The sequence below is a fragment of the Eublepharis macularius genome, chromosome 8, assembly GCF_028583425.1.
Source record: "Eublepharis macularius isolate TG4126 chromosome 8, MPM_Emac_v1.0, whole genome shotgun sequence".
In the NCBI taxonomy this organism is placed as follows: Eukaryota; Metazoa; Chordata; class Lepidosauria; order Squamata; family Eublepharidae; genus Eublepharis; species Eublepharis macularius.
The window spans coordinates 130969774-130988081 of NC_072797.1; the positions used below are offsets into that span (position 1 = coordinate 130969774).

An 18308-nucleotide genomic window follows, 5' to 3' on the forward strand; every position below is an offset into this window, starting at 1 on the left:
ATTCTTTTTGTTCTTTAGCTGTGCCTCCTAAATTGAAGGAGATGAAAAGCCAGGAATCGGCTGTGGGTCAGACGCTAGTTCTCAGATGTGAAGCCAGTTCTGAGCACCCTTCTCTCAAATTCAAATGGTTAAAGAATGGCAAAGAATTAACAAAACGAAACAGACCGGAAAATATCAAGATCAAGAGTCCCAAAAAGCAAAAGTAAGTATACAGCAATGTATCTGAAAGCTAGGCTCTGGAAAGGAAGTGAAATTAATAACTAGGATGAAAGCATCAACTGTATTAATTACCTCAGCTTACCCAACAACACATTATGCTGCAAAGAACAAGATAATGAATGGGATGTAAGTTACCACTTTATTTTCATTTGTTGGTTTTACAGTATTGCTGCTCTTATCTATCTTTATATTAATAAATGTAGTAGCATTTATAACTGTTATAACTGCTGTATGAGATAAACTTTGTTTAGTTATATAAATTTTTCGATGTAATCTGTTGACCATTACAGGTGGCTCCAAATTTTTTAAAAATCAAATATTAGGATGAGCAATCCTATGCTCGTTTAAGGAAAATGCTGAAGAAGGCCCTCCATGCCATACTTGCTAAGGTTTCAGAGGAGTAACTCCTGATTGTCCCATCTTCCCTTATGGCCCATGATCCCAGAGACAACGACTACAATTTGTTTCTCTGGATGTCTGATAGTTTCGGCGCATTTGTATGTGGATGTTTTAGCTACAGTGTTCGCTTTTCTGGCTCGGTTAATTTTTAATCATTTAATGAGATTTTCAGGGTGGCTAGATAGAATGTTAGGCTTGGATGTGGAAAACATCTAATTTGGATATGTGCAGTTCTCCATTCAGCTGTGAAACTCGCTTCTGTGGCTTTTTACATTGAGCTTATGTTGGTTTTTATTTTCTTGGGGTTTTTTAAATTATTTTTATGATTGGTTTTACTCTGAAAATGAATGCAAGTTGCATCATATGATTTTGGCTGACATTATGAGATATAAATGTTTTAAATAAATAGGTTGCTGTATCTCAGAATGGGTAAAATGCTAAATGAAAGTCTGAACTTTTTGTAGAATACAAATTTGACAAAATAAAGAGATTCATTACTACAGTATCTAAACTGTGACATTTTATGACAAAACATAACATGAAAACTGGGCAAGAAGGAAAGTGACTTGGCTGATGGTGTCCTTCCACCAGTGATGGGCTCTTACTGTTGGTGTGGAAGAATGCTGTAGATCAGGGCTTTTTTTCTGGGAAAAGAGGTGGTGGAACTCAGTGGGTTGCCCTCGGAGAAAATGGTCACATGGCTGGTGGCCCCGCCCCCTGATCTCCGGACAGAGGGGAGTTTAGATTGCCCTCCGCACCAATCTAAACTCCCCTCTGTCTGGAGATCAGGGGGCGGGGCCACCAGCCATGTCACCATTGTCAAGAGGTTCCAGAACTCCATTCCACCGCATTCCTGCTGAAAAAAAGCCCTGCTTTGCCTAAAGGGAAAGAGTTTCAGTCTGGAAGAGGGAATTGATATTTTTTTTCTTTTGTTAAATAGTACTAGTGTCAGATACACCCCAGTATATGTGCCATGGTTGGTTCTATGTATATTACTTTGATCCTCTGAGAATGTGTAAACAGGGCTGGCTCCAGCATCACCGGCACCTGAGGCAGCTTAACGGCTGCCTCTGCGTTTGTGCGGGGCTGTGTGATGACAACACTGCGTGTGATGATGTCATCACGCAGGGCTGGTGTGTGCACGGGGGGCTTTCCAGCGTCCCATTCAGTTACTCTGCAGGTCAGGAGCAGCCAGCCGCCCTGGCCACCGGCTGCGCCTGGCCCGCAGAGCAACTGAATGGGAGGCTGCCCACTCAGCTGCCCCACGCTGCCGCTGCCAGCACACGCTCCTGGCCGGCTGTAGCGGCGGCAGCTCTGTGGTGTGCACCCCTGCCCCCGGGCCAGCGCCCCTCCGGTGCCTTAGTGCCCTGAGGTGGCTGCCGGGCCAGCCCTGTGTATAAAGGATACTTAATTGCTACTTGGCTGTTAGCTATTGATCTTTCAGGTGTTTTACTTTTGATTTCCCAGCCGGCTTGAGAACATGGCCTTGGAGCGCCGGCCGGAGCCAGTCCTCCCTGAGAACTGTGATGAACTCATTCCTCCCCATTCTCTTATCTCACAGGCCTGGACCCTTTGCACCAAAACCCTAATGGTCTCCTATACCCAGGGGTGGGAACGTTCCCCTATAATTAATACTGCTCACCCACCTTGCGTCACTTCTGCCAATGACCCTGTCTGAGTACCTCAATACTGATACATCTCTAATAAAGCAACTTTAACTTTTACACAAAAGTGTCTGAAGTGAAGTGCTTGGGAGACTTTATCTGGCAAGACCTGACAACTAGATTATTTTGTTATTTATAGAATCATAGAATCATAGAGTTGGAAGGGGCCATACAGACCATCTAGTCCAACCCCTGCTCAGTGCAGGATCAGCCTAAAGCATCTCTGACAAGTATTCATCCAGCCTCTTCTTGAAAACTGCCAGTGAAGGGGAGCTCACCACCTCCCGAGGCAGCTGATTCCACCTTTGAACTACTCTGACCGTGAAAAAGTTTTTCCTAAGATCCAGCCGGTACCTTTGTGCATGTAATTTAAGCCCATTGCTTTGGGTCCTACCCTCTGCTGCCAACTGGAACACCTCCTTGCCCTCCTCCAAATGACAGCCTTTCAAATATTTAAAGAGAGCAATCATGTCCCCCCTCAACCTCCTCTTCTCCAAACTAAACATTCCCAAGGCCCTTAGCCTTTCCTTGTAGGGCTCAGTCTCCAGACCCCTGATCATCCTCGTCGCTCTCCTCTGCACCCTCTCGATTTTGGCCACATCCTTTTTGAAGTGAGGCCTCCAGAACTGCACACAGTGCTCCAGGTGCGGCCTGACCAAGGCAGTATAGAGAGGGGCTATGACCTCCTGCGATTTCGATGCTATGGCCCCTTTGATACAACCCAAGATTGAATTAGCCTTTTTTGCCACCACATCACACTGACTGCTCATATTTAGTTTACAGTCCACTCTTACCCCAAGATCCCTTTCACGTATACTACTGCCCAGAAGTGTATCCCCCATCCAGTATTTGTGCTTCCCATTCTTGTGGCCCAGATGTAATACTGTGCACTTGTCTTTGTTGAATTGCATCCTATTCACAGCTACCCACTTCTCCAGAGTATTCAGGTCTTGTTGAATTTTAATTATATCTTCTTGGGTGCTTGCTTCTCCTCCCAATTTGGTATCATCAGCAAATTTAATGAGCAGCCCTTCCACTCCTTCATCCAGATCATTGATAAAAATATTGAAAAGTACCGGGCCCAAAACCAAGCCCTGCGGCACCCCACTGGACACCTCCCTCCAATCTGATGAAACGCCGTTGACCAATTTAAAATATTTACATCCTACCCTTATGGTAGGATGAGAGCAGTAGGTTGCAAGGACACCAAAGCAACATCACAGCCCCTCAACAAGAGAAAACAACACACACACACACTAGATTAAAACACACAGATCTGCCAGTAGTTTACCTTTCATCAAATGACCTTGGAAATAAAATCATCTCACACACCTTTCTAAATGCAGTAAGTGAAAGCATTGTCTGCACCCATTCTAGAAAGGCAGAGTGGTGGGCCTAGCGCAGAAAAACCTGTTACTTAACCTTTTTCATACAGATTGTCTTAAGAGGGCACCATTAGGAAAAATCTGTCTAAAGAGCTTTGCTGACATGTGGGGGTGTGCTAGAGGATGTTATTCAATAAATATAAGAGCCCTAGATTGTGGAAATTTTAAAGGTATTAAACAGCTAACACTTTGAATCAGGGCCAGAAGTAAGTAAATAACCAGTGCAGTTGATACAACACTGGAGATGCATGTTCTGAACAGCTGACCCCAGTCTGGCCACTTATTTTGGTCCCATTGAAGCTTCTGAGATGTCTTCAGAGGCAGCTGGCATACCAGCTTGGTACATGTTCGGCATGAGATGCAAATACGAATGATTTTTTAAGAAGTTTTGCCCGATGGAGAGCTTCTGGATTGAGGTGGACGTGTGCCTCCACTGGCCCCCTGAAAATCCCACTGAGTTTGGTCTGTGTTCTTCTTTGTAACTGAGAGAAAGAGTAGAGCTTTTGTAGCTTCCCTGGAACATCTGGAAAACTCAAACAGCAGCCAGAATCAAAGAAAGCACTTAACCTTTTTGAGTTACACAAAACTTTTTCCCCCTAATTAATGCCAGAATCTTGAAGGATAAATTCTCCCCTCTGCATTGTCTTCATCTGTTATTGCCTTAAAGGCAGTGACAGACGAATAGAGAAGAGAGTCTGCTGGAGTGAAACCACAAACTTGGCCTGATTGATTGTGACAAAAGAATTTTTAAGGGTTTTGTTATGTAGGAAGAGTCAGCAGAGGATTCTTCACCCCATCATACTATCTTGTGAAGCCCAAATTGGTTGAACCGTTCCAGAAAGATAATTAATCCTCTGGTGAACCCAAGTTGCCTTGAAATCAATATTCAAAGAGAATTATTTTATATTTAGGGAGAAATATTGTCCTTTCTATTCTTGAACCAATGTTGTTCACTGAGATCCATCACGGACTCGTGTAAATTTAGCTCCTAGCACCTAAGGCAGGCTTGTTTGTTTTCTACAATCAAACTTTGCAAGCGTAGAATTTTGGAATTTGGTGCAATATTCAAGGCCCAGTACCAAGAATTTGGTGCCTAATACCAAAGATCTTAATGTTCGTGCTTTTTTTAAAAAAATGAACTATTTTCAAACTATGCTGAAGAGAAATCTGGGGTCCCTTGAAGCTTATCAAGAGGAAGACAAGTAATGGCACAAAAGCTTCTTCAGGAGACAGCTTACTCATCACTTCAAGTTTTTCTCTGTTATGTGCTGCCTCAAGAATTCCCTGTGTCTTAGATAAATATAGTGTGCACTTTGAGAACCCTCTGCAAGAGGGTTGCCAGTTCCCCGTTCCCATCCTCCACCCCCGCTTACCTGGCTGATGGGGGGGAGAGTGCCTCCCAGGGCGTGCTCCCAGGTGCTGCAGCAGGCTCCTGGGCAGTACGGCATGCTTGTGCATGCTGTAGCAGCCTGATTCAGGCCAAATTCAGCTGGAATTGGGTCAAATTTGGCCTGAATCAGGCTGCTGCAGAGTGCAGGAGCGCTGCTGTGATCTGCAGCAGTTGGATACAGGCCAATTCGGCCCCCTGTGGAGTGTGGGAGTGCTCCCAGGGCGGCACGTGACCCACGCTTACCAGAAGTGACATCATCGCATGGGCTGGAAGCATGTGTACATGCATAGAGCTAAAAGGTAGGTGCGAGGCCTCCGATCCCCCATCCGGAGGATCAGGGGACCTGGCAACCCTATTCTGCAATGAAATGTGTTTCCCAGCCAGATGTTTAGAAGTTCCTTGGCAGCCAAATTACATTGGGTACGGATTACTGAAGGTAGAAAGTTTGAAACCTCAGAGCTGGATATTGAAGTTAAGTTCAAGCCATTCGAGTTATCCAACCACACCTCACTAAAATGTATAAATTCTGGAACTCTTCTGAAAGAATCATGTTGCTACACTCAGCTGGATTTGTATAGAATTCTACCACATGCTTGAATCTCTCCTAAGGCTGTCAGCAGCAAAGCACGACAGAGTCATTGAGAGTATTAGAAAGTTCTCCTTGTGTTAGGTTTGAACCAGAAATAAAGAACAGGATACTTTTTATGTGGTTAATACTAGGAGTGTGCGATTCGGGGAAAATACCCGAATTGGACCTGATTTGTAAAAATTTGGGATTTCTGAATCAGGCTCAGCATGCTGGCGTTGATTTGGAAATGCCGAATCAAAGCTCCCTGAAGCAATACGGGTCACTTCAGGAAGCTTCGGGGCACTTTCAAACCCTTTAAACTTCAGCTGCCGGGGGGGATCCCCCCCACCCGCAACTGCCAGGTGAAGTTTAAAAGGCCCTTTCCATGCCACTTGCAAGGCAGGAAACGGCCCTTTCTGCACTTCAGCTGGCAGGCACGGGGGTGATCCCCCCACCCCGTGCCTGCCAGCTGAAGTTTAAAGAGCACTTTCCCTGCCACTTGCAAGCGGCAGGAAAGGGCCCTTTAAACTTCAGCTGGCAGAGGAGGGTATCCTCTCCTCCCCCTCCCATCAGGTGAAATAAGCGACAGGGCAGGAATCTTTGTGTCCCTGCACATCCCTAGTTAATGCCTGACAGGACACTAATCCAGGCCCATAGTACCTGCTCCCGTGCCGCAGGATCAGTGGTGGTAAAATGCCCAGGGAGAGGGAGTGCAAAGGAGGTGAAGTGTCAGGCTGACAGCGCACCACGTCGGATTCAGAACAGGACACTGAGTATGATACTTCCTCTCAGGATCCTGGCCAGAGCACAACATCGCCTCCTAAGCTCCAACACCTGCCAGCAGGTGCAGCTGAGCCAGATCACTCCTCAGCCTATTTGGGCTGATCCTTGAGAGTGCTGCCTTTGCTGGATCAGCTGGCCTGCTAGGTGCAAGCCTTGTTCTCCAAGCTCCAACTTGCAGCTCCGGGCCCCTGCAGCATTGCACCTCTAAGGCCAGCTGGCCAAGTGACTGACTGACTCCTGCAGAGCCCAGCAGAGCGCAGGACACTGCCTGCGTTTTTGGACTTCCTATTCCTCCTTTTTTGGGTAACAAAAGGGTGACCTGTATTTTTCTGTCTACCTGGGGACTCTCCAAGAATGCAGAACCTTTTCTCTTTGCTTGTGAAGCCACTGTGCTGCTTTGGTGATCAGTATAAAGCCACCAGTTTTAGCACTGAAAGATCTCTCAGACTGCAGAGAAAAGGCAAAGAGGTCCTCTGAAATTTATATTATATGTCATCATCAGATTCATGGTTTATGAAATCTTTCTAAGGCTGTGTTCAGATGGAAGAGCTTTCCAAGACGAATGAGGTGGTAATTGTCAAACTGTAGTTTCTTTGTATCGCACCATAGTTTCTGATTAAGCCCCTCTTGCTGGTGTTCATAACGCTTCAAGCTGTACCAGAGAAGAGCTGGAATCCACTTTCAGAAATGAAAGTACCGCTTCTACCATAGACTGTATGATAGTATTGGTCACGTGTTCAGAGGGAAGTGGGAAATGTGTTTTAAAGCTCTGAACTGTCTGAATGCTGTCTTTAAAGTTTTTAATTTTTTTGTTTAGGGCATGAAAAAACTTGTGATTAGGCTCAGGAGTGCTCTTGTAGCCCTTCTCTGCCTCACCATTTTTATTTCTTATTTTTAGGTGGGTAGCTCTGTTGGTCTGAACAGCAGAATTTGAGTCCAGTGGCACCTTAGAGACCAACTAGGTTTTCAGTATGTAAGCTTTTGAGAGTCAGAGCTCTTTTCTTCACGAAGAAGGGAAGCATTGACCCTCAAAAGCCTATCTTCTGAAAAACTTACTGGTCTCTAAGGTGCCACTGGACTCAAATTCTGCTGTTCATTATTTTTAACATCAGTTTTTCTTTGGATGGTGTTGTCACTTGGCAGTATGAAAGTGAGTAGCTTTTTAAAAAAAGAAAGAAAGAGAGAGAGAGGGAGAGATCCAGATGTCGTCTCCACAACATAGCTGTTCTCCCTGTATAGATACACAAACAAGGCTACTTGCTTGTTGACCACATAAAATCCAGGATAAGCAGTATACCTGTCAACGGCTGATTCCGCACACGTTGGATAATGCACTTTCAATGCACTTTATCAATCGTTTGAGGTGGATTTTTTTGTTCCGCACACGAAAAAATCCGTTCCAAATGATCTATAAAGAGGATTGGAAGTGCATTATCCAACGTGTGTGTAATCACTCTACATGTAAACAACATATGACTAATGGAATCCAAAATAATTGTTGGAGGAATAAAAAAAGAAAAATTGGGAATCTTACTAAAAATTGCAGATTTAAATAGGCCAAAAGTACTAGGTAAACCCTAGTTTCTTCTCCCCAGACCCCACATTGTGGCGGAATTCCCTGTATCATTAGTTAGCACTGCTTCAACTGACTGGGGGCATTAAAAACCAGCCACTAAGGAAGTGTGATGTGTAAGTGCCCCAGCTGTTTGCGCAGTGTAATGGGCTTCACTTTAATTTATTGCTAACAGACAAGTATTCTGACTGACAGTTCCGAAAGTTTCAGCCTAACTGGAAAGTGATTATAACAACATCTCTTACGCTCTTTTTAGCTTTCTGTGCTTTCTTTCATCTTTTGTGTTTGCTATGACTGGCTCTCTCTAAACATTGTATTTGGATAAACTCTTTTCTACTAAAGTGATTATTAGCTGTCTGTTCTTGGTTACTTGGTTTCAGCATTGACTGCCTATACTGCCTGTGGTAGAAATCATGATACGGATTTTTATCCTCGGATTTTTTTTTTAAAGGTCATTATGTTATTTTAACAGCGCTTTCTAAGAATTTTATATAGCTGGTTGAACTTTCTCTGTTTTTATATATCCCTAAGTTGACTTTAATTTTTTTGGAAATTGACTTTCTGTGTTAATTTTTTTGAAAAAAAGAAAAGCATTTGATCCTGAAATAAAGAGGAGGGCTTATACATGTCATTCATCGGGAGAATTTTAAGACTTCTTTGTTTATGAAATACCACAAAAGGCAGCATTTGCTATGCTTCACTTATTCTTAATACCTACTCTTATCTGTTATATTTTGCATTTCGTTATGGGGAGATATATGGTACTCGGACCATGGCCATATTGGTACAGTGGGCCCAGGGACACTTAGCTTCTCTATTTACTGAATGACTTTCATCAAGTAGACATGGGCACGAATCGAAATACAAATAAAATTTCATGACGAATCGGGCCAATTCGTGTTTTGCGAAAATGCATTTTGTGGGACTGTGGTTTTCATGAAATTCATGACTTTTTGGCCCAATTCGTTCGATTCGTGAATGATTTGTGATGCCAGACAGGCTGGTGCTGATCCATTGATTCCCTAGGCAACATAGACCTGGAATGTCTGCAGACCTTTTGTTGCCACTGGAAACCCCAATCTTAGCCAACATAACCTTGATAGGCAGCTCTCCTTGTCAACTGGAGAGCTTCCACTCTGCCCTATACCGTGAGGATCAGGGGGGTTAATCCCCTAGGCAACTGAGGAGATGGGTCTTCTGTAGCCAGTCTCATCCCTCCAAACACTGTTAGGCAGGTCGATCTGCCAACCACAGACCTCCTGTTCTGCTCTATGTGAGCATTTGTTATATAAGGCACCTCTTTCTGCCTTGTGCTTTTAGTTCCAGTAGACAGAGAGAGAGGGGAGGATCTGTTGCTGGGATTTGGAGTGAGAGAGAGTGGAGTTGGGAGCTTTTGCTGCTGCTTCAAAAGAGACTGACATGCCTCTTTCTTATTTTCCTCACTTGTCCTTGCTGGGAAGGTCTTTGGGCGAGGGTGCTTTTTTTCCTCCACCCCACCCCACCCTAGTCTCAGGCCTTTGCCTGGCCCTGGGGCCTAGCTTGACTGTGGCATCCATTATTTTTCCTTTGCTTGTATTTGCTTCTTCTTAATTCTTTCTCTGCTCTTTCGAGGGCTCACACTCTTGTTGTTTCCTTTGGTTTTATTTTGTGTACCTCTCCTGCCTGGGCAGGTGTCTGTATGGTGGTTTTGGTCCCCCCTCAAGCCCAGTCTCAGGGCCACTGCCTGGCTCTGGGGCCCAGCTTTGTCGGTTCCGGTCAACATTTTGCAATCTTGACCAAACTGTGAGGGTGGGTGGAAGAGAGCCTGCTGAAGTCTTCCTGCGAGTTTGGCATCTCTGGGTATGAAGGGGGCCGTTGAAGTGCCCCAGGTTCTGATGAATCATGAAATTAACTAATCGTATTGTGAAACGGGACAATTTTGTGGAAGTTTGTGTTTTGTGATTCATAGAACGCCCATCTCTATCAGCAAGTCGCACAATCTCAGCCCAGATAACCTTGTTAGTATAAGATGAGATGATCCCCACATATGCTCTAAAAAGGTTATTAGAGGGCTGGCAGAAGATAAGATCTGTAAGATCTGAAGGACCGCTTAGTGATCTTGGGAAGTCAACGTGGTTTTGTTCCCAACAGATCTTGTCAGACCAACCTGGTTTTCTTCTCTGATTGAGTGACGAGCTTACTGGATTGTGGGAACTCTGTCAATGTGATTTATCTGGATTTCAGCAAAGCTTTTGATAAGGTTCCCCATGACATTCTAATGGGTAAACTGGAAGACTGTGGACTGGACTATAGGACAGCTCAGTGGATAGGGAACTGGTTAGAGGACTGCGCCCAAAGAGTGGCGGCCAATGGCGTTTCATCAGATTGGAGAGAGGTGTCCAATGGGGTGCCACAAGACTCGGTTTTGGGCCATATTTTTATCAGTGATCTGGATGAAGGGGTAAATGGGCTACTCATTAAATTTGCTGATGATACCAAATTGGAAGTAGTGGCAAACACCCAAGAAGATAGAGTTAAAATTCAATGAGACCTTAATACTCTGGAGAAGTGGGTAGTTGTGAACAGGATGCAATTCAACATAGATAAGTGCACAGTATTACATCTGGGCCACAAAATTGTGAAGCACAAACACAGGATGGGGGATACACTTCTGGATAGTAGTGTATGCGAAAGAGATCTTGGAGTAAGAGTGGACTGTAAACTAAATATCAGTGTGATGTGGTGGCAAAAAAGGCAAACTCAGTCTTGGGTTGTATCAAAAGGACCATTGCATCGAAATCGCAGGAGGTCATAATCCCCCTTTATACTGTGTTGGTCAGGCCGTACCTGGAGTATTGTGTGCAGTTCTGGAGGCCTCACTTCAAAAAGGATGTGGACAAAATCGAGAGGGTGCAGAAGAGAGCAATGAGGCTGAGGGCCTTGGGAATGTTTAGTTTGGAGAAGAGGAGATTGAGGGGAGACACGATTGCTCTCTTTAAGTATTTGAAAAGCTGTCATTTGGAGGAGGGCAAGGAGCTGTTCCAGTTGGCAGCAGAGGATAGGACCTGAAGCAACGGGCTTAAATTACATGCAGAAAGGTATTGGCTGGATATTAGGAAAAACTTTTTCATGGTCAGAGTAGTTCAAAGGTGGAATCAGCTGCCTAGGGAATTGGTGAGCTCCCCTTCATTGGCAGTTTTCAAGAAGAGGCTGGATGAATATTTGTCTGGGATGCTTTAGGCTCATCCTGCATTAGGCAGGGGGTTGGACTATACGGTACGGCCCCTTCCAATTCTGTGATTCTGTGAAATCTGTGAATCTGTAAACATAATATGGCAGATGTAAGCCACACCCTGTGTGTAGTAAAATGACCTGAAATCTTAACAAATACCAGGATTCAAAACAACAGTTTTATAGAGACAGATATCTTTCCTCATCTAACTGATACCCCTGACAGACACTGTCAAAGGACTGACTGTGCCAGTTTGTTTCTTGGCCTTTTTCAAACATTCCTTCAGGCCTTTCGGCCTAGTTAGAACCAAAGGAGGCCTTTCGTCTGAGTACAGTCAGGATGCCACTGCGAGTTCCTAGATAGGTATGGGTGAGATGGAGGCGAACTTCACAGGGCTTCAAGGACAGAGTTCAGAAGGGAGTTTCTCACTCTGCATTCCATCTCATTAACTCATAGCATTCTGGAAATTGAGTGATTTGCTCCCTTTTGTGCTGATGTGCTGACTGCAGGGGTATATCTTCACAAGGTGAGCCACTCACTGATTGGTCAAGCTGGTCAGACCATACTGCTGGCAGATGGCCTTAATGTTTGAACACTCATTCCAGTTAACTGGTCCTAAACAAGACCAGTTGCATCCTTAACAAGACCAGAAGTCTACCTGCAGTCCCCTTCTTTGGCCATAGTATAAGTACCTACCTGACTCCCTTCACGTCACTCTTACTAAATTCACTTTGAGCAGCCTAAGTGACTGGATATCTTATATTTATTTAGTAATTTTATTATGACATCCACCACTGTGACATTAAATCAGTTAGTGTGCAGTTTCTTAGAGCCTCTCTACACAAGACATCTTACATGAGGACGCTCAAGTGACTTACTTTCTGTGTGGTCGTCTATTCAAGTGTATTCTGTCTCCGTAGCAGGGCATGGGAGAACAATTCTAAGATCGTTCACTTGAGCATCCCCGTGTAAATGTCTTGTGTAGAGAGACTCTTAGAAGAATGTGACTGCTGTTCAGATAGTCATCTAAAAATATAGATATATACTTATTTCTGTAACAGAGGAGTCCAAATAAATTTCTTTCTATTCTTTTAGGGTGCCTATTTATCAATGGGACTATAATAATCAATTACTGTGTTGGTTTGTGTTCCCCACATTTTAGTATTACTTAATGAATGAACAAAGGCTCAAATGCCCTTGGGTTATAATGCTTGCTCTCCTGCTTTCCCATAGGACATTATCAGAACTTCGCATTTCGAGAGCTTCATTGGCTGATGCTGGTGAATATACATGTAAAGCAAGCAACAGGTTTGGGAACGACAGCACAGAAGCTCGGATTGTCATTACTGACACCAACGGTAAGATATGGTTCATACTTTAACTGGAATCGCTTATTGAAGTAGGAAGCATTCGTGCAATGATTGTAGGAAGAATTACCTGAGTTGTAATGAAAATAATTGGGCTTACAGTAGTTTAAAAGGACCCTAGCATACCTACAATTTACAGTTAGTGTTGTTCAAAATTTTATTTCTTTATTATTTAATTTGGCATATCTTCCCAAAGGGACAAAGTGGTTTGCAGCGGATTCCAAAATGTGATTACAACAGCCAATTTAAATAATACAACTTAAATTAAATAAGGAAAGTGTAAACCAGGGATCTGTAGCATGTAGCTTGTGTGCACAAGAGTGTCCGTGGACACCACGGAGGCTTTTCTGGAAATGGGTGTGGCCAGATGGGGCTTCTGCAAAGTGAGGCTTCTTCTGCTTGAACACCTGCAACAGAAGGATTTACTTGCCTGAAGTCAGCCACCTTGGCCTAGACCTAGCAAATGATCCACCTTCTCACCTGTTCCACCTGGCGGGGGGAGACAGAAAAAAACCCTTTTCTCAACCGAAGCCTGCTTACAAGTGGCGCTGCTGCAGCCAGAGAAGGAACGACATGGTAACCGCCTGCCGGAAAAGAGAAGCCATTCCCGCTCAGGTTTTAACAGTGCTCGAGACAGAAGGAGGCTGGCTGGCATGGGGAGGGGAACGGGTAAGACTGAAGCCCTCTTCCCACTGCCCCCCCCTCCACAAGCCAAGCAAGATCCCTTTTCTCTCAAGGGGCAGCACTCTGAAGGGAACGAGGTTGGCTGGCTTGAGGGCAGGGACTGAAGCCCCCTCCTGCCGCAGGCCAGCCAGAGCCCTTTCTTCCCAAGATGCAGGGCTTGGGACAGAACAAGGCTGGCAGACTTGGGGGGATGGAGTGAAGCTGCCGCCACCCCTCAAGCCAACCAGAGACCTTTCCTCTTAAGTAGCAGCACTTGGGATGGAATAAGGCTGACTGGCTTGGGGGGGGGGAGAGGAGTAAACCCCCCCCCCCCGAAGCTAGCCAAAGCCCTTTCCTTCAGTGCTCCAGGGTTTAACCCAGGCCAGGTATAGTGGAAACTATTCATTACTCCAAATTTGAGACAAGATCTTGATTTATTTTAGAAAAAATAATTACCCATAACAGTCTTGTTAAGCATAATTTGCTTGTTTATTATAAACAGTTCTCAGCTGTTTCCCTTTGCTCACAAAGGCTTTTCACAACACATTCATTCCATAATTTCAGTTGAGTTAATGAAAATACTGACCTTTGTAATGTGGACCATACAACAGGTAAGTATGCATCAGAGTACACCCATGCCATAGACCACAAGAAGTACTTGCTTATATACGTATTCAAAATTGAACATGTTAATAAACATTTTTGTTGTGGGGGTGGGCTTCTTCCTTCCATACTTCTGAATTCATTGTCATAACCATGGTTACCATATTTATAACCTCTAGTCCTGCCTCTACCTCTTCCAGTAGCCTTGACATAAACATATCCGGGGCTTGTCCTAGTCCACCATACTGCCTAGTGCAGGCCCCAGGCTGCAAGCCACAGGCCAAAGGAGAACAAACCTTTAGTTTGCGCCCTGGACCATGTTCAAGCTAAGTACCTTCAAGCAGAGGAGAAACAAACTCTACCCAGCTATTGCTAGGAGGATCGTCCTCCCCTGCCAGAAATGCCTGTGGATGTTAAGACTAATTGGGTAATTCTTGCATAAAGGTTTCCCCAACCAAATGCCTCAGACCAACTTAGAACTTTGTATGTAGTTATCAGGCTTAGTTGTGAAAAAAATGCATATTTTTAAACATTTGATCATATTGAATGTTTTTTACAAATGATTAAGTAGAACTGCCAAGACTGTTCATGTGTGCATGTTTTTTCCCTTTTCTTAAGTTACATGGGGACAAACAGCCAGACTAAACGTTACTTTTTGCATGCGTTTTCATTTGACCCCTGCCGCCCTATAGTAGCTGTGGGGACCTGCTTGTCAAAAAAAGAGAGAGAGAGAGAGGCCAAATGTGCTTGGAATGGCACCTCAGGGTAGGAAGAGCTTCTGCCCCCCAGCGTGTCTTCACATGTGAAAATTGTGCACGGGGAGCTGTTTTGCCAATGGAATACTTCATGTGGAGCAGCAAAATTGGTGAAATCACTCCCCTGAGTCCCCTCCCCCAGGACAGTCATGAACCCATGTCATCTTCATATGCCTTCCTCGTCTCCAAACTAGCTGCTTTAACTGCACAACCATCTTTCTGATATCTTCATGATTTGTGACCAGATAAAAACCGTGACAGATTCATTTTCAATACTTATGGATACTTGTCCAGTTTGTGCCCCAAATTAATTGAATGATTACTGTACAGGTTATATAAAGGAATCAGGGAGTTGTTAATGATACCGTCTGGTAGCTTAGCTTTGTGATTGTGAGGAGCAGATAATGGAGCCAGGAACTTTCTAAGCTAAGAAACTCTTACATTTAAAACTTCATTCTGCTTTGCTTGTCGAAACCGCCATACCAGTTTCTGTTTCTTACATCAGTATGCATACATTTTATAGAAGTTTGCTTTCCAAATATGGAGGGGGCCCGACTTACTTGTACAGAAGAGCATATTATCCCTGAACATTCTGTTGATGAATTCAGAAATGTTACCTGTAGTGACACTCTGTATTAAATCCAAATTGAAAATTTTGGTGTATTAGGATGTTACTAGTGCTTTTAGAATGGAAGAGGTTTTTTTCCCCCCAAATGCACTCAGTCTAAAAAAGTATAGGTGGGGGAAACAAGCTACTAGTATCCTAGTAATGAGTGTAATTCTATGTCCTGTTTTGCTAGGATACTGTATAGAACATAGCTTGGACCATGGTTCTAACAGTGCATAACTACTGCCGGCTAAGCCCGTTGAAATCAGTGAACTTAGACTGGAGCAACTCTGCCTAAGATTTCGCTGCAAACATAGTTAAATGGCTGCAGGTATCATTCTGATTGATGGAAAGGGGCACCGCTGTGTGTTCATGTTATGAAATTCAGATACGAAGAATACTTTGTTCCCCATTACTGGAATTCACTGAAGCCCCAAATACGTTGTGCTCTCCAGCCCTGAAATACCATACCACATATACATATTAAATCATTAACAGCTACCCTCCCATATTTCTGTTCTGGAAGTTTAAACCCGTTCATACATTACTGTAGTGACAAGGCAAACCTGGCCTTATTTGGAGATACGCCGCTGAAGTGATAATGTTTGCATTCAGAATGAAATGCAAGTAATGTGAAAATACCTGGGAAAAAATAGCACTCTTACGGTATTAATTGTTACATTGGATTACTGATGTACAAGTATTGAAATAATGTATTGTGCAGACTTTTCTTTTCTGTTGTAAACTCAGTTGGTTCCCATGCATAAAGGAGTTGTTTGCTCATAAATCTGCACAGTTTCACACTTGGAATAGCTTTACCAGTTCCCAGTGATATCCCAGAGAGCCGAGGCTCGGCCAGACATGATATATTCAAGTGATGAGTCAGATAAATGAACACATGTTTGGGCACGAAAATATTTTTGTACTGAAGGAATGGGGAAAGGGTCGTAGAATGTGTGTGGGATCTCATTCCAAAATCTAAAATATATGTCTCAAACTTCCAGCAGGGATTTCGCTCTGTGAAAATGTGTATATCTCTCTCTCTCTCTCTTCATATACCACCTCATTCACTCTCACAAACACATCTTATAGAGCAGACTTTGGTTTGGTAGCGCCATGCAGCTCTTTAGTAGGCACACTGGAGGCTCTTAGCTATTCTATGTATGTTTACTTGGTGGACAATTACCGTGATTTCAACAGAGCTTATTCATGACTGGGGAAGGCAATGGCAAACCACCCCGTAAAAAATCTGCCAAGAAAATGTCGTGATGCGACATCCCCCGTGGGTCAGTAATGACTCGGTGCTTGCACAGGGTACTACCTTTACCTTTACCAATTCATAAGTATAAACAGGATCCCATCTTTATAGCTCAAACCTATGCATTTACTTAGAAATAGATGTGTGTAAGATTGAAGCCTAGTCTATGTATGCTTATTCAGATGTTTATCCCACTGGGTTCACTGTAACTTACTCCCAAGTAAATATGCATAGGATTACAGCCTCAAGGTGCCTTCTGTGGGGTGCAGGGAGAGAACTTTAAGGGAACCATGGGGTGGAATATAGTGGTGGAAGAGGAGACTGAAGGACAAGAGAGATGCAGATGCTTGCTTAACATAACTTTGTTGAAAGATAGCATTTGATCTTATTTATTTTTAATGTACTGTAAGTTGCCTTTTGTCTTGGTTCTATTTTCATTATTGTTTTTGTAATCTCTTTACTTTTTTCTAATTATGGAAACAAAAGAAATCCCACACATATTCCATTGTAATTGTCCATTTATCTTGTTAATTGTAGGCAGCACGTACCTTGTCTACTTTTGAAAGTGTCAGAAAAAATTGGGAAATATTATACTCCATATCAAATCTATGACACTCTTTATTACCCCTTTGGGGAAAAAAACCTTTTAATTACAAGTTGCAGAAATATATGTTTAATCTCGAACAGTTTGTTAATCATTCCATCTTAATAAAAAAGGCATTGTGGGTGCATATCAAAAAAGAAACTCTTTTTGCCTCTGAATGAGCTGTTACCAGGGCTGCCAGTTCCCAGTGGGGAAGGTGGTCCCCTGCTCCCAGTCCCCAACCCCAGTCATTTAGCCCGCAGGGGGAAAGGCACGGGGAATGAACTCAGGACTCGGCAAAATAACCTCCTGGGCAAGCCTGTAGGGGGCGCGCTCCTGGAGCGCCCTGGGAATGTCCCCACACTTTGTTTGGGGGATGATTTGGGTTCCAAATGGGCTGATTCTTAAAGATGTACAGGAGCATTCTCGTAGTTAGCATGATGATGTTACTCCCGGAAGTGACACCATTGCGTCACTGCTAGAAGCACACATGAGCATGCAAAGATTGTCAGACTGGTGAGTACGAGCCCCCCCCCCCACCAACCAGGAGGGTAAGGGGACCCGGTAACCCTAGCTGTTACCTAGCTGTAAGAACTTCAGTCTTCTTCTGTTTAATACCCCCAAGTGAGTTGGTGTACTTTCTTGATATTGTGATTCTGAGAATGCTTTGATATTGTGATGAATGGGATGATCAAGTTACAACATGTTGAAGGAAAAATTCCCCAAGAATAGCTTCAGTCAGAATTGACTACCTTACCTTATGAACTGTTGGATAAAGAGTTCAAGTAGCTATTGTAGTGATAGAATTTACAATTTAGAGACATTCCCTTATGTTTTACAGTGTTAGGGAATCAGTTGCTTATGGGTTTTCCCTAAGATCTTAAACTAGGCTTAAAGATTGCTTTAGTTGTTCTTCATACTCAAGTTGTTTTAAGCCGTTCCTTATACTGATAGTCTTTATGTGTAGACAGAAAATTAGAGTCTAAATAAGACTAAAAAATTTGCTTTTTATGAGTTTTTTGTACTGTATTCTTTTTGTGTCATCTATCTAAAAGTAATGTTTGAAAGCATGTATATCTTTCCCACCAGCCTGACATTGCCTGTCCAGTTTTTAGAGGATACGGTTTCTTACACCTAGTCCTTATCCTCTAGACATGAAAAGTTGAGAATATACATACTGTCTGTTCTTGAGTTCAGAAATGGGAAGGGAAACTTTTGTACAGGGTTTTCATCCCAGGAAGACAGATTAGCCATATTTTAACACACATTTGAAAGGGTTT

The 18308-nt window shown here is 43.5% G+C and overlaps 1 protein-coding gene across 2 annotated transcripts in view; it reads left to right on the forward strand.

Moving 5' to 3' along the window:
- NRG1 (neuregulin 1) overlaps positions 1-18308 on the forward strand; it is a 247609-nt gene that overhangs the window by 48250 nt on the left and 181051 nt on the right. For both annotated transcript variants that reach the window (XM_054986337.1, XM_054986338.1), the window contains exons 2-3: positions 19-202; positions 12426-12550. In XM_054986337.1, coding sequence (XP_054842312.1) covers positions 19-202; positions 12426-12550 — 309 coding nt within the window. The remainder of the gene's footprint in view (positions 1-18; positions 203-12425; positions 12551-18308) is intronic.